General features: G+C 47.1%; 1 protein-coding gene across 1 annotated transcript in view; it reads left to right on the forward strand.

Annotated features, from left to right (window-relative positions):
* PIK3AP1 (phosphoinositide-3-kinase adaptor protein 1) overlaps positions 1–22,340 on the forward strand; it is a 117,511-nt gene that overhangs the window by 57,444 nt on the left and 37,727 nt on the right. The window contains exons 3-8 of the mRNA XM_040992391.1: positions 5,917–6,053; positions 7,778–7,922; positions 9,438–9,580; positions 9,708–9,840; positions 12,406–12,602; positions 14,733–14,922. Coding sequence (XP_040848325.1) covers positions 5,917–6,053; positions 7,778–7,922; positions 9,438–9,580; positions 9,708–9,840; positions 12,406–12,602; positions 14,733–14,922 — 945 coding nt within the window. The remainder of the gene's footprint in view (positions 1–5,916; positions 6,054–7,777; positions 7,923–9,437; positions 9,581–9,707; positions 9,841–12,405; positions 12,603–14,732; positions 14,923–22,340) is intronic.

Consider the following 22,340-nt stretch of genomic DNA (forward strand, 5'->3'; position numbering starts at 1 on the left):
TGTACCTATAGATTTACCTTTATTAGCTATACCACTTACTTAAAATCATTTAATGTGTGGTCCTTCATGACTGACTTCTTTTACCTAGCATAACATTTTCGGGATTCATCCACATTGTAGTGTGTATCAATGATTCATTCTTTTTTTTTTTTTTTTCTGGTCCATCTATCCATCCACCCCTCTGTTTTAATTGCAGGTTTTGAAATCCATTTCTTTTTCTGCTGCTTCATGATCTAGACAGGCATACTTTATTTCTCCACTCTTCAGTTGTAAGATATTTGGGCTGTTTCTGCTTTTGAGCTGTTAGGTGCCTTGCCCCTGTAAGCCTCAGGATTTAGTTTTTTGTTTGTTTCCTAAAGATTCCAGGCCCACAAGGCTATTGCTCATCTAGATTTTCATTTTTTCAGTCATTTACCAAAGCTTCTCCCAAGCCAATGATATGTGCATCCATATTTCCATCATTTTAGTTTTTAGAATTAGTTTCATTTTTTATTTTGTATTTCAATTTGGAACTTACCACTTGGAAGTTATGAGACTTAGAAAAACTCTAAATGCGACCCTTTTCTTCCCTATGACCTCATCACCCTCAGTAGCTAATGTTTTCTACTACCCTGGGCTGTTGTCTCCCTATCAACCATTCCCTTCATTCTATAATGATTTGCTTTTCAATAGAGCATATTATTATTATTACTATTGCTATATAGTTGGGAGGCAGAGAAAGAGATAGAGACACACAGAGAGAGAGAGAGACAGCAAGTATTTTTTCATTCATTTTCCGAATGCCTGCAAGAGCTACGGCTGAGACAGGCTGAAGTTGGGAGCTGGGAACTCAATTCAAGCCTCCAACATCCATGGCAAGGACCCAATTACTTGAGTCATCAATGCCTCCCGGTCTGTTGGAAGTGAGAGTGGGAGACTAGAACCCATACACTCTAAAGTGAGATGTAGACACTCCAGCTGGTGGCTTCTCTAGTAATCCCCAAATGGGGCAGCAACCAAGGTTAGGACAGGAGCCAGGAGTTTCATCTGGGTCTCCCACATAGGTGTTAGGAATGCAAGTGCTTGGTCCATCTCCTGCCAAATTAGCAGGGAACTGTATTGGAAGTGGAGCATCCAGGATTTGAACCGGAACCCATATGGGATGCCAGCAATACAGGCATTGGCTTAACTTGCTACACCACAATGCCAGCCCCAAGACTTTGTTTTTTAGAGCAGTTTTAAGTTCAGGCTGAAATCAAGTGAAAGCTATGGAGTTATACCTATTCACTGCTTCTAGGTACACACAACCTCCTCCACTATCAACATCCAATTAGAGTTGGTGCATCAGTAACAACTGCTAAATCTACAACTGACACACCCTTATCCCCCAAAGTCCATAGTTTACATTAGGGTTCACTCTTGTTTTTGTACCTATGTGGATTTGGACAAGTGGGTATGAACTGTGTCTGCCATTACAGTGTCACAGGAACCATCTTCACTACCTAAACCCCTATGTCTTCCACACGTATACTCCTCACTGCCCCAAACCCTTGATAAACACTGATCCCCACAGTTTTGTTTGCATGTTCAGAATGTAATGTATTTGAAATCATTGTGCTCTTTTCCTGCTGACTTACTTTACCTAGTAATATGCACTTGGCTTTTCTTTTTGTCTTTTCATAGCTTGGTAGCTCATTTCCTTTTTGGTTCAGAATGACAACTATATTATAGAGTGTATAACCGTTTATTCATTCACCCACTGAGGGATAGGGTGATTGCTTCCAAGTTTGACAGTTACAAGTAAAGTTGCTACAAACAGCTGCTGGTCCTTATGTGAACACACAGTTTCAGTTCCTTTAGGCACATACTAACATGACGAATAGGTAGAGTGTATGGTAAATGTGCTTGCTTTGGTAAAAAAAAAACTGCCAAATTGTATTCCAGTGTAGTTATACCATTTGGAATTTTTTTATACTGATTTATGTGTTTGAAAGATAGAGTAACTTGGAGAGGGAGAAATGAGGGGAGGGATAGAGAAGAGGGAGGAGAAGGGACACAGAGATCCTTGATCCACTGAGTGACTCCACAAATGTCTGCACACTAGGACTGGACCAGGCTGAACAAGGAGCCAGGAACTCCACCCAGATATAAGAGGCTAAGACTCAAGTCCTTGGGTCATTACCTGCTTCCTTCCAGGCACAGTAACAGGAAGCTGGATTGGAAGAAGAGGTGGAACACGAACCAGGAAGGTTTTTTTTTTTAATGTATTTTTATCTTCCCTCACTTAAATAAAAGATTGATTTATTTTTATTTGGAAGGCAGAGTTACAGAGGAAGAAGGAGAGAGAGAGAGAGAGAGAGAGAGAGAGAGAGAGAGAGAGATCTTTCAACTGTTAGTTCACTTTGCAAATGGCCACAATGGCTGGAGCTGGACCAATCCAAAACCAGGGTCCAGGAACTTCTGCCAGATGTCATATAGATAAAGGGGCTGAAACACTAGGGCCATTTTCTGCTGCTTTCTCAGGCACATTAGCAGGGAACCAGATTGGAAATGAAACAGCTAGGATTTGATCCAGTGTCTATATGGGATGCTAACACCGTAGGTGGAGGCTTAGTCTGCTATGCCATGGTGCTGGCCCCAAGCTAGGCACTGTTGACATGGGTTGCAGACATCCCAAGCGGCGACTTAACTCTGTGCCATAATACCCACCCTTCACTTTACATTCCTTGCAGCAATGAATGAAGGTTCCTATTTTCCACATCTTTGTTGTTGCCATTGTATGTCCTCTTGGTTCTGGCCATTCGAATGGATGCAGCATTTCTTTGTTGTTTTCATTTACAGTATCTGCTTAGTGTATACTGTGGAGCATCATTTCCTGTGTTTGTTTGCCATCTGTCTTCTCTGATGGCTGTTTGTTCATGTGTTCCCAATACTGCCTTTGGTTGAGTAGCCCATTTTCTTATCATTGACTTGTATTACAGTTTTGTAATGTTGACTGTATTGCAGTCTGTTGCAAGTCTTTTGCCAGACTTGTCTCTTGCAATAACTTTCATTCAGTTTGGCTTGCTTCTTCATGTCTGTAGGTACCATTCTGTTCTCCTTTGTTTCATGTTTCCTCCATCCTTTTCTTAATAGTATTTTCTAGGTTTGGATTCTTATTTTAAAAATGTTATCCCCCCCCCCTTTTTTAAAGATTTATTTGTTTTTATTGGAAAGGCAGATGTACAGAGAGGAGGAGAAAGAGAGGGGAAGATCTTCCATCATATGATTCACTCCCCAAGTGAGCGCAACAGCCGGTGCTGCGCCGATCCAAAACCAGGAGCCAGAAACTTCTTTCTGGGTCTCCCACATGGATGCAGGCTCCCAAGGGCTTTGGGCCACCCTCAACTGCTTTCCCAGGCCACAAGCAGGGAGCTGGATGGGAAGTGGAGCTGCCGAGATTAGAACTGGCACCCATATTTGATCCCAGCGCGTTCAAGGTGAAGACTTTAACCACTACACTATCAGCCCGGGCCCTAAGTTTTGACTCTTTGACAGCAGTTTACCAGGCCAGGAGTTTGGAAGAAGTAAAACCTTTTCTGCCTTGCAGCAACAGCAGATTGCGCTGTGAACTCATCCTGAAGAGGTTCAGTCTGTGTAATGGAGTTCCTGTAGCCAGCAAGAGCAGTGCCACCCCAGCCCTCAGGACACTAGTTTGGAAGTGAGAAGCAGTTGCTATGAGCTTACCTCAGTGCTAAGTGAATACTGATATTTTCTTATCTAGGAAGACTCTGATTTATTTTAAAGAGCGATGTCCAAGCACTTTATAATAAAAAATGGAAATGTGAAGTGATGTATAATCATTAGGAAGAATACATATGACCTCTGATCTTTCTGGATTATTCCTCTTCAGATTCCTGTGTTGGGTGGACATTGGGTAGCATATGCAGGTCTGCCCATGGTAATGGGCTCTGAGACCAGTCAAGGAGAAGAAAGTGGGCAGATCTGGCAAAGAAAATGGCAGCCTCCAGTTAATTCAGTTCAGAGAATATGGAGTATGTGCCACATTTCCCATTGCACTCTGGGGCAGCCTGCAGACATTCAGCATGTGGGAATGACAGGATCTGTCCTGGGACTTTCCACCTACACAGCTGAGGAAGCCTTGGTCACTCCACTGGCCCAAGCAAGCCAGGGACAGCTAGAGCAGCAGGGTGTGGCAGTCCCAGCCCTCAGGGTGATGGGAGCACAGCCTCTTGCTGGGGTGTAGGGTGTGAGTCCATCATTATAGCTTTCTTTTGTTTTTTAGTATTTATTTGAAAGGCAGAGTTACAGAGAAATAGAGGGAGAGACAGAGAGAAAGAAAGAACTCTTCCATTTGCTGGTTCATTACCCAGATGGCTGCAATGACCAGAGCTGGGTCAGTCTGGAGTGGGGAGCCAGGGGCTTCATCTGGGTCTCCAGTGTCAACCCAAGGACTAAGGACTCAAACCATCCTCTGATGGATTCACAGGAACATTAGCAGGAATCTGGATCAGAAGTGGAACAGCCAGGCCTTGAGCCAATGCCCATATGTGATGTTAATGGTTCTCTGAGTGATGACTTCACTCACTGTACCACAGCACCAGCCCGATTACAGCTTTCTGAAGGAACACATTAGCACCATGAGACCTGCAGAGGCCATTTTCTCTGGAGGCCAACCTGCAGGGTCTCCCAAGGTGTCCCATGCCTGCCTTTCCTGTCCTTCTGCTCTGTACTTTTCTGAGGGCACTTTCGTTGTTTGGTTTCTCCTTAAAGTGCCTAATGTATTTGGCTGGTTTTGTAAATGGTTTATAAACGAATAAGAGCAAACCCTCAAAAGGAGAGTAATGAAGCATCCCTCTTCTCTCAAGCATCTCTCAACCACTTTATTGTCCTGGTCTGCTTTGAGGATCTGCTGTGCACTGTCTCCAGGACAGTACAAGCAAACATAGAACATAGACGCACAGATGTGTAGACACACAGCATCACAGTTACACCTCTCAGTGAACGCTGGTTGACAGCCTTGGCCTTGCAACTCAGGCTGCACCTCAGCATCATCTTGGTGTGCCATGTGCCCCACACTTGCACAGCTGCTGTGAACCTGTGTGCACTCTCATCCTCTGGTGGTGTGCTGCTGGCTGTTTGTCACCATTGCTTCCAGAGGAGCACACTGGTCAGCCATGATCCTGAAGTCTAGGACTTTCTGGAGACCATGGGTGATGATCCACGCATTCCCTTCTTGACCTTCACCTGAGTGGGGGCTACCTTTGCTCACAACCTTTCAGCAACTGCAGGAAGTCCAGGGCTGAAACTCCGGGCAGCCTGTGTGTTAGACTTGCCAGCCTTGGATTCTGGCCTTCCCCTCCACCACCATCCTCTTGGTTTATTTATTTATTTAATTTTATTTTATTTTTATTGGAAAGGCGGATATACAGAGAGGAGAGACAGAGAGGAAGATCTTCCATTCGATGATTCACTGCCCAAGTGAGCACAACAGCCGATGCTATGCCAATCTGAAGCCAGGATCCAGGAGCCACTTCCGGGTCTCCCACGCGGGTGCAGGGTCCCAAAGCTTTGGGCCGTCCTCAACTGCTTTCCCGGGCCACAGGCAGGGAGCTGGATGGGAAGCAGGGCTGCCGGGATTAGAACCAGCGTCCATATGGGATCCCGGGCGTGCAAGGCAAGGACCTTAACCTCTGCGCCATTGTGCTGGGCCCAACCGCCACCATCCTCTTGTTGTCACCCTACCCTGTGGCCTAAAGAGTGGTTGACTTTCCCCCATTAGGTCCCCTTTTTTCTGAGTTACTCCCATCAGCTCAGATTTGCTTTGGGCTCAAAGTAATTTCCTGTTTGTTCACGTGTGGAACTTTCATGGGGTAGAACATCCCCATCGATTCTCCTTCCGTTTGTTTCCATTGAGCAGTGTCCTCTATTCTGCAGATTCTGGCTGCGATTCAGTCACTGACACGGAGCCTGAGGACGAGAAGGTCCTTCGTGACCCGGAGCAGCAGGGCCTGCCGCTGGAGCCTCCACCTGGGAACCTGATGGTGGTTCAGCCAGAGCGCATTCGCTGTGGGGTAGGCCCCCAAAGCTGGGAGACCAGCATTTGAAACCATGCTTTGCCAATGTATCATTTGTGCTGTCACAGGAGTGGGGTTCTCACGCTGCACCTCAACCTCAATATAACTACACACTTCCCTTGGCTTTGCTACTAGGACCTCTGTCACCTGGACTTGGGACATAGCGAGATTTTTTTTCTCCCACTCTCTTTCTCTTAAAAGATTTATTTACTTGAAAGGCAGAGAAAGAGAGAAAGGGAGGGAGGGAGGCAGAGAGAGAGAGAGAGAAAAATCTTTCATCTGCTGATTCACTCCCCAAATGACTGCAAAGATTGATGCTGGATTACAATAAAGCCAAGAACCCTGAACTCCATCTGTGATTCACCCTAGCAGGTGGCAGGGCTCAAGCACATGGACCATCTGCTGCTGCTTTCCCAGGAGCATTAATAGGGAGATGGAAAGGAAGTACAGCAAGCGAGATTCCAACCAGAACTGACCTGGGATACTGGCATTGCAGGAGGCAACTTAGCTTGCTGTGCCACAATGCTGGCCCCATCCCTAGCATTTTCAAGTCAGAGAGATGAGTCCAGGAATGTATAGGCCATTCACCATAGACTTTTGACTCTCGGATCCATGTCACAGAAGCTGCAGGCAACCTGTAGGCAACAGAGTGCCCAGGCACTGGGGCCAGTTCTTAAATCAGAGGCTTGTGCCTGTTCCTGCCAGGTGAGCATATCCTAAGCTCATAGCTCTGCCAGCTGCCTGCCAGCAAGGCTCAAGGAAGTGCCCTTGACGCTGAAGCTCACTGGCTGACATCACTGTTAAAGGGCTTAGTTGCAGGCCTAAGCACCACACCTCCTTAGAATGGGGCATCTATTACAAGGTGGCTGAGGGTTGTGCTCTAAATGTGTTTTGGTCATTTGAATACTGTTGTGGTATTGGTTAATTTATCTTATCTTCTCTTTGCTAACTAAAATAAATCATTGCATTATGGTATTTCAGGTAGTGGAAATGCTTTTTCCCCCCATGGATCTAAGTGCTTTGCTAAGCTCTTTGCCACTATGGGATCCTCAGGAGATGACGGGTGAGAGCATTGGCCATGGGGCACACTGGCACTGTGACTGGTTTTGTCGGACAGGTGCTTCTTACTCAGGAATTGCCAGCTGCTTCTTTGGACTGGGCTTTGCCCACGGTGTTTTAAAAATTAGCCAGGAACCAGGAGCTTCTTTTGAGTCTTCCACATGGGAGAAAAGTCCCAGGCTTTGAGCCATCTGTACTGCTTTCTCAGGCTACAAGCAGGGAGCTGAAAAGAAAGTGGAATAGCCAGGATATGAACCAGCGCCCATATGGGATCCCAGCACTTACAGGCTAAGGATTAGCCAATGGAGCCATCAAGCCAAGCCTGGCTTTTTTTTTCCCCCAATTCTGCAGTAAGCCAAAATTTTACTTTAAAAGGCAATAAAAATGAAATACAAAGGCATGAAGTATAAGGCCCTGTCTTTTAAATATTATTGTTAGATTGATAGGCATCAAAGTATTCCATCAAATGCTCTAAAGGATGGTGAAGTAGACTTACAGCTTCTGTCTCAAGTCACTGGGATGGGAGCCCATCTGCACCAGGTGCTCTCACTGATGGAGCTGAGGTTGAGAGAGACCCAGAAGCACCACCCTGCCGCCCTGCGCCAGCAGCCTGGGGGAAGCTCCATGAGAGGGGAAGGGTGATGACAAGTCTTCCATTGCAGACAGAAACCACTGTGTACGTGATCGTGAGATGCAGGTTGGATGAGAAGGTCACGACAGAAGCAGAATTCTGCCCCGAGGAGTCCCCGGCCGTCAGGGTGGAGGCCAAGCTGGAGAACGAGTACACCGTGTCTGTGAAGGCTCCCAGTGAGTAGCCGGAGGTGGCACAGCAGGGCCTGGCTCCCTTACTGTCCACAGTGTGACCACTCCCCAGCTCGCTTGTCCTCCCACCACAAGCATCAGGCATTCCTTGTGTACGTGGTTTTGTTTTTTAAATGTTTCCATCTGCGTTTTTGTTTACCAGTGGAGTTGAACATTTTTTCTTCTCATCTTTTTGCATTTCCTCTTCTATGAATTGAATGTGTGTGGTTGGTGTAATTATAGTTTTCTTTTTGCCTCAAAACCCCTCCCTGTGGTGTAGACTTCTACCCCAGCAAGAGCACATCCTAATGCCATCAGCCCAGCAGGTGAACCAGCTCAACTGATCCCACATGGAGGAGACGTATGTCATCTCCTAAAACCCCTCCTACTGTCTGACATGTGTGTCAGGTGTTCTCAAAACTGAGTCACTGAGTCTATTATAGTAAGCAGAACACATGAAAATCCTAGGGAAAGTAAGTAGCAGGCCCAGCCAGTGTGGTTGCTGGGACTCATTGCTGGCTGCCCACTGTAAGCCAGTCTGTTCCTCCAGTACTCCCAACCTTTCCCTGACCCTCCCGCTCCAGCTTGCCTCTGGGTATTCCTCCCCACACTGCCCCACTTAGTCTCTTCACCATTTAGATATACCAGGATACTTAAAAAAGTTCATGGATAAAGAAAGATAAAAGATAAGTTTATTTTGGTATGAAGTTTTCAAATCTATGCATTAGTTTTTTTTCTAAGTTATAAGCATTTTTCATGAATGCTTTGAAGAGTTTGCATCTGCATGGGTCTCAATATATATTTTTTTTATTTGTTTATTTCAAAGGCAGAGAAAGCCAGTTTTCCATCCATTGGTTTACTTCCCAGTTGCTCACAACAGCTGGGCCTGGGCTGAAGCCTGTGGAGCTCAATCTGGGACTACCACTGAGTGACAGAGACCCAATTATGGTAGCCATCACCCGCTACCTCCCAGGTTGTGCATTAGCAGGATGCTGAAACCAGAAGTAAATCCAGGACTCAAGTAGGCACTGCGATACGGAGTGGGGACAGCCCAAGGGGTTGGCATCCTAACCAGTGTAGCAAATGTCCACCCCTCAAAAATAAGGGTTTTTTTTTTGGTACCAAAATAAATTTATCTTTCAATTTCCCATGGTCTTTTGAAAGTTTCCTCCTGCATCTATGAAGACCTTTCCCTGTATTCTTGCTCTTCCTGAGCATTATTTATTTGCTTATTTATTTTGATGAACAGAGAGAGAGAGAGACAAAATTCACTCCCAAATGTCAGGGCCAAACTAGGATCTGGGATTATCTTCCTCCAGGTCTACATGGGTGCCAAAAACCCAATCACTTGAGGCCATTGCCGCTGCCTCTGAGGATCTGCCTATTGTGGGAAGCAGAAGGCAGGAGTTAAGGCCAGGAATCAAATCCAGGTGTTCTAATATTGGAGGGCAGCCTCTTAATTGCCAGGCTAGACACCTGCTCTAACCTGAACACTTTAATCCCACCTTCTCTACTGTGCAGACTTTTCATCCGGAAATGTTTCTCTGAAGATATTCTCGGGTGACCTAGTGGTATGTGAAACTGTTATTAGCTACTATACTGACATGGAAGAGATCGGAAACTTATTGACCAATGCTGCCAACCCTGTGGAGTTCATGTGTCAGGTAAGAACGTTACTAGGAAATCTAAGCTCTCTGGTCAGGCATATCTGCTCATGCTTGTTCAGCTTTGAATCACAGGGATGGGAGATGACCAGATTTCAAATCTGACTGTTTTTTCTTTCTCTTTCAGGCCTTTAAAATTGTGCCCTACAACACTGAGACCCTGGACAAACTGCTGACAGAGTCCCTGAAGAACAACATCCCAGCCAGTGGCCTGCACCTCTTTGGGATCAGCCAGCTGGAAGAAGAGGATATGATGACAAGTAAGTCAGCCATCAAACTCCCCAAAGCAGTGGTGAGCTCCTTGCAGCCTGCAAGGTTTCAGCATGCACTCATGTGTCCTCTCTGCTGGTCCCTGCCCATCCCTGGGACAGGAGTCACTCTGCTGTACAGCCAGAGTCTGAGATTATGAATCTGAATGCAGTTGTGTTTTGCTTCATCAAGGGGATGTGTTCTGAGGAGTACGTTGTTGTGTGCATGTCATAGAATGGCCTTCCACAAACCTAGATAGCATAGCCTATGTACACCTAGCCTTTATCATGTATATATACATGGTGTAGCCCATCGCTCCTAGGGAACAATGAACAAAGCAACCCAAGATGAAAACAACCACAACAGAAAGTGATGCAGTGAAGAGATAAGTACACCATATATTTCTATGAGGTTTTTGCTAGCAGCTTGGCATACTGTTTCACAGTAAGCTTAAAAAAATTTTAAGGAATATTTATTTATTTATTTGAGAAACAGAGAGAGAGATTCAGAGATAAAGAGCAGGGAGAGGGAGCCTCATTCCTTAAATGATGCCAGGCTGAATTCATGTCTCTTATGTGGGTGGCAGAGAGCCAGTAACTGAGCCATCACCTGCTACCTCCAAAGGCATTAGCAAAAAGCCAGAACCGAAAGCAAAGCTAGGATTTGAACCCTGGCATTTTGACATGAGATGTAGATATGCAAAGCGGCATGGTAACCACTAGGCCAAACACTCTCCCAAGTTTGTGTTGATAAGTAGACATACACTGCAGCCAGCAGTCAAATGTGCAATGTAGTAGATGCATAGGCCAGGAGCATAGTCATTTTTATCTGTATCAAGTATTACATGCTGTAGATAATTGATTTTGTACAGCTGGTAGCGCAATAGATCTATTTACATCAGCATCACCACAAACATGTGAGTAATACATTGGACCATGATGCTGAGATGGGTAAAGTCATTGGCAAACCGGAATCATTACAATCTAATGGGATCACAATTGTATATGCTGCTGTTCGCTGGTCAAACCGTTGTTTTGGGCACGTGACTATATTATACTCCATCCGCTTCTGAAAATAAGTGCAGTTCCCACTTGCCTTTTAGATAAACTGTAAACAACTTAGCCTTTCCCAAGGGCCTTGCTGCCTGTCTGCCCTCCTACTCCATCTCTCTGATGTCTGTGCTCCAAGGCAGGTGTGAACTTTGACCTGTCTTGTGCTATTTTGACTCCTGGAAAGATAGTGTCTTCCTCTCCATTTGGGTTGGGCTCACCTGTCTAACCTCACGTCCCACAGCAGCTTAGGAGCACCTCTGCTAGGAAGCCAGTTCCAGGTGCCTGCTGTGTTCTCTCCAGCTGCTGTGGGCACCCCAGCACACTGGGTGTCTGTCCATCTTTGCTGATCTGTCACTCAGCAAGGGCTGAGTTGTTCCTGGGTGGATGACTTATTTTAGGTGCTAACTCAATGCTTCTTTGGGGAGGGAAGGGCAGCCTCTTGCATACCCATGACATGCACTCTGTGCTCTAGACTGGCCCTATTATGGTATGTGCACAGACGTCACTCTTCGCTCAGGTTGTAGTTGGATTGCTTACAGGGGACTTGGGTCCCTGGCGCCCTTCTGCCTGTCTGCCTGCTGTTGTCCTGCTGTTCCATAAGAAGCAAAGGCATGAACTTGTACTTCCTTTTGGTCTTTTCCTGGACGCATTCTCTTCTTTGTTGCTTTTACCCATTTTCCTACTGCAAAACGATCTTGCATCACCTCCAGTAGATGCTACTACTCTCCAGTCTTATATATTGGGCTTGAGAGAGTTGGGATCCTGGGAACATGTTCAAACCCTTCTTCTCAAACATCACATCCTGGTCAATTAGGAGCTGGGTTTGTCACATATATCACACACACACACACACACACACACACACACACGTTAAACTTAAAAATCAACTCCACAGTCCAAACTGGTCTATTTTTCTTTCTGAACTTAATGTGTTCAGGTATTAGTAGGTGGGGTGTGAGGATCTAAGAGCCCTCAGAAGAATCCATGAGAGTGAGGCTCCTTTGCATTAACACCAACATACCAAATCTCTCCCAAACAAGAACCTCACTGAGAAACATTTTAATAATTCTGCTATTTCCCTTTGTGATCCTATGGAAATATTTTCTAGACTAAAACAATACTAAAATAAGTATTTTCCAGTCTGGACTACATACAGGCCAAGCTGTGTACCCAAGATTATTTGGTATACTTATGAATGGGCTTTTTGTTGTTGTTCAGCACAGTAGTTGTACAGCATTTTGGATTCTGCAGAGAAAAGTCGAAATGCAGTTTCTGCTGTGCTTTGTGGCTAATATGTAAGCACATTTTGAACTACTCCTGTTCTTCGGGATCTCCCAGGCCTTTTGGAGAAAGAAGTAAGATGTTGATCTTTAGATCTGCCAGTTAATTAAACTATCACTCTGTCATGACCATCAGGGGTATCCCAAAGGAAGCTGCCAGATGTTTGAGCTTCCTCTCCATTGACTAATGGTGTTCTGTACCTGCCTTAGTGTCTCAGTGAAGTTTTCCTTGCCAACCTTTTAGACCAGAGGGAGGAAGAGCTGCCCACCTTGCTGCATTTTGCTGCCAAATATGGATTGAAGAACCTCACAGCCTTGCTACTCACCTGCCCAGGAGCCCTGCAGGCATACAGTGTGGCCAACAAGCACGGCCACTACCCCAACACCATCGCTGAGAAACATGGTTTCAGAGACCTGCGGCAGTTCATCGATGAGTATGTGGTAAGGTCAAACAGGAAGGCTGCGGGACTGGGGCTGCACCACGTGGTTCCAGGCCCACCAAAGACAGGGACAGAATTCACCTGTACCTTATTCTCTGTGCCTCTGCCAACATGGGCAGTGTTTCAGATCCAGTCAAGAGCCCTGCATGCACATAGGCCTGAGTGTAAATTCCTGTACCAGTTGGTGGCCAGGTGACTTTGGGCAGGCCATGAGTTTTCTCAGTTTTCTCACACACAGAAGGAGGATAGTAGTAGTTCTATTCATCGAGCTGTCCTGAGGATAAGAGGAAATGATGTATGTCAAGTACTGAGGCCTACCATCAAAGGATTCAGAGTCACAGAATGGAGCTGCTGCATGCTGATGCTGATCCCTCTTCCATGCCACCCACCTGCTGCCTTCTTCCAAGGATCCTTGGCAGTAGGCACCCACCTACCTCAGCCAGCTTCAGGCCCATACGGGAATTCTGTCCCTGAGGCAGCCTTAGGGAGATCTGTTTCCTGCCATCAGTTTCTCTCTCTCCTGACTCTTCTTTCTGTGAGTCTGGCCCTGAGGTAGAAGGTACAACCTGCTTTCTGGGGGACCCCACTGCTCCTGGATCATTAATTCCCATGTTATTCTTTACTGATCTTATCCCATGCCTCCCTTTCACTCCATGCTCCAGGATTGCCTCCATCACTGGAGGCAGCTACTGCAGGATTTTCTCCTCCATGGACTTAAGCGGGGAGGTGGAGGAGGGGACAATAAGAATAGCTCAGCCTCCCAGTGGAGCAATAAGTACAGCCAGCCTTTGCTCTCTACCTCCAGAGAGGACTGAGCCTGACTTGTAGCACCCCAGAAACTTAGCTCTCTGCTGAGTGCTCAACAGCACTGAGGCATGCAAAGGGGATGTCCCAATGCTTGGAGGTATGTGTTTTGAATGAATTGAGTAGCATTAGTCCTTGTTCTGAGCATCATTTATTTATGTCACTGGGGCTAAAGGTGCTCATAGTCTTAGAGTATTTGAGTTCTTGGCTTTTTATCATTTACATTAGAGTACATTGAAATCACAAATATATAAAATACAATTGTGGTCTAGCACAATGGATCATTTGGTTAATTGCTCCCGTGCTTGAACCACCGAAGCATCTTCAACACTGCTACCCAAAGGCTGTGCCCAGGGGCTACTATGGCCCCCACGAACTGTCCCATTCTCCTTTTCCACCATATCAAACCCAAATGCCATAGTTTGAGTCACTTACACTTCCTAGTTGTCTTCTAGTCCCCTTGGGGCACACCAGAAAACCAACAAGAGTGTCACTGAGAAGATGAGCCCTCCCAGAGTGGTAGTGATGAAGAGGGGGATTGTTGTGGGTGGCACTGAGATAAGGATTGTGAAAAGCACAATGTCTTATCAGGCAACAGGGGCTTCAGTGAACCTTGCCTCACACATCCTAGAGAAAGGACAGTGGTCACTGCTGTGACTTCACAGCACTTCATCCAAGATCATCTCTGCTCCTGGGCAGAAGATTGAGGGATAGGCCCTGCCTTGTACCAGACAGTTAGGAGACAGATGGCAAAGGACTGAGGCCCGCAGTCACACACCGTACCAGCACTGCAGCAGCCATGTTCGGAGTCCTTGTCTGTCTCATGAAGCAGTTCCTCCTTCATGAGAAACCACTGGAATACAGGAGAAAGATCAGAGCTGGGACTGCAAGCCCTTAGGTGAAGCTCTGGAGGTTTTCAAGCTCTGTTTTTCCCATTTGTAAGCCAGGGAGACAGGGCCTTCCTCCAGCATCCGTGGCAAGGGTGAGATAATACAGAGGCCTGTACCTGGAATCATGCCCGAGTCAGGGAAAGTGCTCATAGGTGAGTGTCTGGATTGCGACCTGTACTCCCTGAACATCCATTACAGCAAGCTCTGGCATGCTCTGTGTGTGCTCAATACTGAGGGTAAGATGCAAAGTTTTAAACAATGAACACCAGGGTGTGAGGCCTGGCCTTCTGGAGCCTGCAGGCAGGGGGAGTTGCTGAGATGTGTGATACTCGCCAACCTGACCTGCAAGCACCTTATAACTGCCCACCAGAAAGTCCTGACTGCACTGGTGAGCCAGGCCACCTCAGTGTGCTTGGACATCCCGTTGTCTTTTGCAGGAAACTGTGGACATGCTGAAAACTCACATCAAGGAAGAGCTGATGCAGGGGGAGGAGGCAGATGCTGTGTACGAGTCCATGGCCCACCTGTCCACAGACCTGCTCATGAAGTGTTCACTCAACCCTGGCTGTGACGAGGACCTGTACGAGTCCATGGCTGCCTTTGCCCCCGCCGCCACCGAGGACCTGTGTAAGTGGCCCAGCCCTGCTCGCTTGGCTTCCACCCTCCTGCCGAGAAACAGCTTTCTTCATTCTGGGCTGTTGGGGGGAAGTCCCTGCTTCCCCCTGCCCTACCCCAAGGGAGGAAGATCCTGTTTTACAGTGTTAGGCCTGCAGCTGTGGGTGCTGTGACACACAGAGTCCTCCTGCAGACTTCCCCTGTGGTGACTGCGGCAGATGTTTAAGCCAGACATGATGAAGGCCTTTGCCTCACTGTCCACAAAGCTCAGTCCATGGCTGTCAGTCCAGTGGGCAGGTTTTGGCTTCTGAACAAATCTTTCCTACTACCCCAGTGTTAGCCTGCTTGGTGTCACTGCAACAAGATGACCGAGGCTGGGTATTTTATAAAGAAAAGAGGTTTATGTAGTTCACAGTTCTGGCAGTGCAAGAGGGTGGTGCCTGCCTCCTGGGGAGGGCCCCCCTGGGTATTTCACAATATGGTGGAGAAATAGAAGAACTAGACACATGCAGAATGGGCCAAGGGCATTGTACGGCCTCATTTTAAAACCACCCACTATGGGAGGACTAACTTAAAATTCCTTTCACAGGCACTGCCCTCATGATCCAGTTACCTCCTATGAGGCCCAGCCTCTTAAAGGTCCCACTGCCTGCACATTGGTGGGGTAGACTCCCAGCTCGTGAACCCCTATGGGGACACATTCAACCAGACCCAACCTCCAAAGGGCAGACCCTTTACCCTTCCTGACATAAGATTGATATATAATGTGACTGATCTCCATGTGAAATCATTGGAAACCATATGCATATGTACTGTCCAAGTTACCATACTCACATACAAGAGACATAAAGGCAGAAGACATGCGCAGGTTTGTGTCATGTGAACACATCATGAAATAGTGCAACACTGACACCGTTATTCAGAATCACTGTCAGTGTCACAGCCTATGACATAGGCTTACTTATACATTGCTCATTTCGGGGGCTCCCATGCCAAGGGCAGTGTTGGCCTTGGTACCTGGGTTTCCCAGCAGTGAACAACTCCATCCAGATTCCTCTCCACTTTCCTCATAATTAAGTTCTTGAAAAATTCAGTGTATGAATAAAAAGTTGCATTTTATGATGAAGCACTGTAGATGCTAGCCTCAGAAAATTATAAGTAGGCTTGATTTAGGCAGGAAAGGAATCTGGTTTTATTAATACAAGGTTAACTGATTTCCAAAATATGATTCATCGGAGCATAATGGGTTTTTTTTTGTAAATTGCTTAACAAATTTTGCCCATTTGTGGTTATCTTAATTGCTTTCTAATTGCAGACATAATGTATTTTTAAAAGATATATCCATTTTTATTGGAAAGGCAGATCAGATTTGCAGAGAGGAGAGACAAAGGGGAAGATCTTCACCCCACAAATGCCTGCAACCACCAGGAGCCTTTTCCAGGTCTCCCACACGGGTACAGGGTCCCAAAGGTTTGGGCCATCCACTACTGTTTTCCCAGGCCACAAGCAGGGAGCTGCTGGATGGGAAATGGAGCAGCCAGTTTGTGAACCAGCATGCATATGGGATCTTGGCACTTGCAAGATGAGGATTTAACCATTGAACCATCATGCCAGACCCAACATAATGCATTTTTACAAAACTTGAAACTGTCTTGTTTCAAGTATGTATAACTGAGTTGGTAAAAGACTTTATGACTGTCAATCATTCACAGGGATCTGGTCAGAAGTGGAGGATGGGATACTGAGCTGCAGGTTCCACTCCAGTTACTGCATATGTATTCCCTGTGAATGCCCCTGGGAAGGCAGCGGAAGATGACCCAAGTACTTGGGTCCCTGCCATCCATGTGAGAGACCCAGATAGAATTCCTGGCTCCTAGCTTCAGGCCAACCCAACATACTCCTGGCTGTAAGGGCTATTTGGGAAATAAACCAATGGAAAGATCTTTCTTTTTTCTGTCTTTCTCTCATCTTAATTTTTCCCTCTCCCTCCCTGCTGATCTGCCTTTCAAATAAACAAATATTTCAAAATAAATTTTTATTTCATTGTAATGTTGTTTGCATAATTGAGAGGGATACACACCCATGGTCTCTGATTAGGGTGAGGAGGTTGAGGTATAGAGCAAGGTAGGTAGGATAAATGTTTCAATGTTTCCCTCCTGTATTTGCAGGGGAGGAGTTGGGGGAGGGCTACTCCTTGCTGCAAAACTGCATTAGCAACCAGGATTGGGGGAGAGTTATTTGATGACACCTTAGAGACCCCGATGTTGGGAAGAGTGTTCCAAGGGTATTACTTGATAGTTCTGAGAATTTGTTGGCTTTGCTAAACCACAGTTAAGAAAATCTTTCCAAGGATAATGGCTTACCAAATCCACCTTAGTGTATCCACAGGCCCTGGAACATGTTGTAAAGCTTGTCCAGGAAAGTTCCAACCTGTTCTGCTTTCCATCTTCTGATGAGGCACTTGCCATCCTCTACTGCTCTAGATGAGCTGGCTGTCATATCTCCTGCGTACATCTGGCCATACTGTCCACTGCACAGGCATCAGCAACTGAAGAGGCCCAGTCCAGATACATGTACTCCAAGATCAAACCATGTATCTTGTGATTTTCCCTATGCCTGGTGTTTGAGTCCAGCTATCTAATTGGTGAATCCCCCAGAAAACCTCACCTAAAGTAACCTGACTTGACTCTCAAAAGTACCAGCCAGTGCAGGGTCAGGCTTGGTCTGTCACCTGGACCAACCAATGCACATACTGGCAGATGCAGCTGCCTGGTCAATTCTGCCCCCAGCCCTACCTCTTATGTGAACTGATGGATGCTATGGCCTAACCCAGGCCAGCCCACCACAGGTCCTTTCTTCATGCACACTAGTGGGTGCCATGGTCTAGTTAGAGCAACTCCTAATAACTCCCACCAGGCCCACTCCCAGCCCCAGTTTTTGTGTGTGCAAGCATGTACTGTGGGCTTAGCCCAGTCTGTCCTGTATCCCGTCTGGCTCTCATGCATACCCATGGGTGCTGGAGCTGAGCTAAGTCTGACCCACCCCACACATTTGCAAAAGGTTACTGCTGCCTTGACCAGCCTGGCCTATCCCTAGCCCTGGCTCTTGCATTCACCAATTGGAGCTGCATTTTAGCATGGGGAGTCCCTAAAGTTCCCCTAACTAGACCTGTTCCTAGCCCTGGATCTTGTGCATGCTGGCAGGTGCCTCAACCCAGCTTTGCATGGCCCACCTCTAGCTGATGAGTGTAGCAGCCTAGCCCAGCTAGGCATGGCCACATGCTGACCTGCCTGTCATGCGTGCCAGTAGGTGCTGTGGCCTGTCCCAGCCCAGGCCAACCTGCCCCCAGACCTCACCCACACAAATGCTGAACAATGCTGTAGCCTTGCCTGGCCTGGTCCACCCCTGCCCTAGCAGTTGTGCTCCCCAGCAGAATGTTCAGCCTAACAGGGGAGTTCCCCAAGTTCCTCTACCAGGCCCACTCCCAGCCCTAGATCTCATGCATGTTGGCAGGTGCCACAACCCTGCTTGACATGGTTTACTCTCAGTCCTGGCCTCTGCATGTGCCAGAGGGTGCTACAGCCTGGCCTAGCGTCTCTCAGCTCTGGTTCCCATGAGTGTCTGATGGGTTCTGTAGTCCAGCTTGACTCAGCCCATCACAGCCCTCAGCTTTCCACACAACTAACAGGTCCTGCGGCCCCAAAGAGGCAAGCCCGCAAGTTCCATACAGAATTTGCCCCCAGATCCAATTCTTTAGCGTGAAAGACCCCTAAAGCGATTCCTGCCCTGTCAAACATACTTTGAACCACTCCTACTCCAACACATCCCCAGCATCCCTTCCCCTGGGTAATCTGCAGCACCGCCACCCCTCTCCCCCCAGCCTCGGGGCCAGGGTGGCATGTCCTGGCCTGATGTTGCCCTCTTTCCTCACATGTTTAAAACAAATAGAATAGGCAACTATGCTGGACACTGGTGTAGTTAACATAAATTTGGCATTACCCAGATCCAGAATGCCCACCAACTATTAATGAATTTTGGCATTATCCAGGTCCAGAACATCCACCAACAAAGTATAAGGCAACCTAGGCAGCTAACAAACAATTTTAAAAAACTTGTGAGAGATACAAAACACTTTATTGTGTGGGACTGTCCCCCACATCACAGGATGTCTAGCATCCTTCCTCATTCTATTACATGCTGTGGTGTCCCGCCATCACAGTGACCACAGTAAATATTCTCACAGGTGTTCAGAGAGCCACCTTTGAGAGCCCAGGTCTATATGACATTAGCTTTCAGCATACCTGATGTTGAAGTAGGAGCACACAGGGCCTCTCCAAGGAGTGCTTTAATGTGCTACCATTATTTGCTACCAAAAGGTAAGCACTCTCAGGCACTGCCCAGGGTATAGCCTTCTTGGCCTCTGGGTCTAACAGATTCAAGAGAGACTGGCAAAAACCCATCAGCTTCCCGGATGGAGGACTTTCTGGGATGGGCTGAACTAAATATTGCACTTTTCAGCCCAGAAAGAGTACTATTGTGGGGCTGTGACCTGATGGCAGGAGGTCCGATATCCCTGTTCATTGACTTATAGAAAAGCAAGGGGATGGGGACGGTGCAATAGCAGAGTGGCTAAATCCTCACCTTGCATGCAATGGGAACCCATGTGGGCACTGATTTGTGTCCCATCTGCTCCACTTCCCATCTAGCTCCATGCTTGTGGCCTGGGAAAGCAGTAGAGGATGGCCCAAAGCATTGGGATCCTGCACCTGTGTGGGAGACCTGGAGGAGACTCCTGGCTCCTGGCTTCATATTAGCTCAGCTCTGGCGGTTGCAGTCATTTGGGGAGTAAAACAGCAGATGAGAGGTCTTTCTGTCTCCCCTTCTCTCTATAAATCTGATTTTCTAAGAAAAACTGGAGCAGGGCCTGATAAGGGCCTAGAGGAACCTCTGACACCAGCAGTGCCTTCTGCATTTGCCCCCCATGCCTGCCAGATGTGGTCCAGTGGTTGTTGAATGTTTGTCAGTCAGAGTGGCTGCTGTTAAGTCAAAGTGGTGGAAGCTCCCTTTCTGCACCTTCCTGGGAGGCCTATGGGGGCTAATTGAGCGGTCCCTGGCCAGGAAAAAGGCAATCCACACCATTTGCAGCCTTGATCCTGTCCAATCCTAAAGTGACCCCTCAGGTTGCTTTTTAGTACCTGTACTTTACCTGAGAGAACTGAGGCAAAGTTAAGCAACTGTCCCAGTGTCAGCAAGGAGCCCAAATTTGAATCTAGACCTTTTATGTTTTCAAATAATTTATTTACTTATTTGAAAGGCAGGATCACAGAGAAAAGAGGAGACAGAGTAAGAGGGAGATCTTCCAGCCACTGATTGATTCCCCAAATGGCCACAATGACTAGGTCAAAGCCAGGGAGGCTGGAACCCAGTCTAGGTCTTCCATATCAGTGGCAGAGGCACAAATACTTTACCCATCTTCTGCTGCTTCCCAGTACCAGAGTGTGTGTATGTCATATATATACATCCTTAAAGACATTGATTTATTCAAAAAGCAGAATGAGAGAGTCAAATAGAGGTAAGAAGGACATTAGGAAGAGAGAGAGCGAGCTTCCATCTGTTGATTCACTCTCCCAATCCCCAAATAACTGCAATGGCTGGACCTGGCCTGGGTCAGGCTGAAGCCAAGAACTCCACCTGAGTCTCCCACATGGGTGACAAAATCCAAACACTTGGGCCATTTTCTGCTCCCTTCTCAGGTGCAGTAGCAAGGAGCTGACTGGAAGGTAGAACAGCCAGGACTCAAACTGGCCCTCCAACATAGGATGCTGGTTTCTCAAGCAGAGACTTATTATTGCATCGTAAAGCTGACCTCAATAGCCATGCTCTTTGTATCATGCCAGAAATTCTCCATCCAGCACCACAAATGTTAGCCTAGTTTCTCTAGACAAAGTGTACAACCTTTATAAACTGCTGCCCCTTTCTGCCTCACCAGATGTCTATGACCAAAGAGCCTCTGGCGCCCCCTATCTTTGCATATCTATGCCTCTGTCCATAGCTCCTGGGTGTTGGGGATCCAAGCAGAACTGAGACGCAGCCCCTTCCACTGTGGCACACAAAACAAATTTCCATCTGGACACCCTCAGTCCCCATGTAGGAAGTCAGAGACTGCCTCTTTCCTGACTGTGTCCTGGTTGAGGACTGTGGAAGAAGAGACTCCTCCACTTCACTGGCCTCTGAGTGTCAACAGAGTGCTTTAACAGCTGTTATCCTGCAGGATGCTCCAGGCCTTGACATCCCTACCACATCCAAGACCTCAGTGCCATCATTCCTCACCTGCTGGTTCACTCTCCAAATGCCTGCAAAGGCTGGGACTGGGCCAGCGTCAGAATCAGAGCAGGAACTCAGTCTGTCTCTCCTTTGTGGGTGTCAGGGACCCAACTATTTAAGCCATCACCTACTGCCTTCAATAAATTGTTTTAGCAGGAAGTTGGAACCTGAAATCTGAGCCAGAATCAAGCCTGGACATCCTGTTAGGGGCCACAGGTGTCTTCCCCACTAGGCCAAATGCTTAGCCCCAGGAGCTGTTTCTAAATGTCTGAGTAGCCGGATATATTGGGGCCATGCCTTTGTTACCATATGTGATGGTAGTCCGAGATACTGAAAGTAAAGGTATGAAGGATATTAGACTTTGTACATTTACTCATTCATTCATTCCCTCACCCCAGGGCAGTCAGGATGGGGTGCCAGGCTTTAAGCCAGCTTCCTATCACTGCCTTGGAGACTATCTAACTCTTTTAGGAGGAGATCTACTTCTTTCTGAGTTGAGTTAAAGATCCCTTTCTCCACCGGGAATTGATCTAAAATTACTTCCAAGCAGAAGGGCTCGAAGGGAAGTACCCAGTGTGGAATGGAGGTGGGTGGGAGGGCTGCTGGGCTCTGGCCCTGTGGTTTAGTGATCCTCTGCAGTCCTCTGGAACGTGTGGGTGTGCCCACCCCCACACAGCACATACCTAGTCTTTAGTTTAGGTCTGCTGCCACCAGGTGGTAACTATGCATCTTTGTTATCAGGCCTTTGATTTTGCCCCCAATTCTCTTGAGAACATTTTTATTCCAGATTCCACAGACTTGAACCATCAGTTTAGACACTTTATAAGAAATGAAAGTATTTATAAAGAGTTGGTTTATGCAAACCCCAAACAGAATCAAGGCAACGCTGAGGGCTTCTGACTCTCTTGTCTTTTTCTCATGCCATTATGTTTGTCTCATCCTTGCCTTTAGGGGAGGAGACAGTGGTCCCCACGGTCCTTGGACATAGGTGATAATTTCATGTTGGTCACATCCCAGAGACTCTGAGTACCAAGGCCCAGGGAGCTGGCCTGGGAGGCCATCCCCTTTGTGGGTGGGAGCTTTGCTGTACTGTGGCTGAGTCTCCT

This window comes from Ochotona curzoniae, unplaced genomic scaffold (assembly GCF_017591425.1).
Source record: "Ochotona curzoniae isolate NIBS_2020 unplaced genomic scaffold, NIBS_Ocur_1.0 contig_66, whole genome shotgun sequence".
Classification (NCBI taxonomy): Eukaryota; Metazoa; Chordata; class Mammalia; order Lagomorpha; family Ochotonidae; genus Ochotona; species Ochotona curzoniae.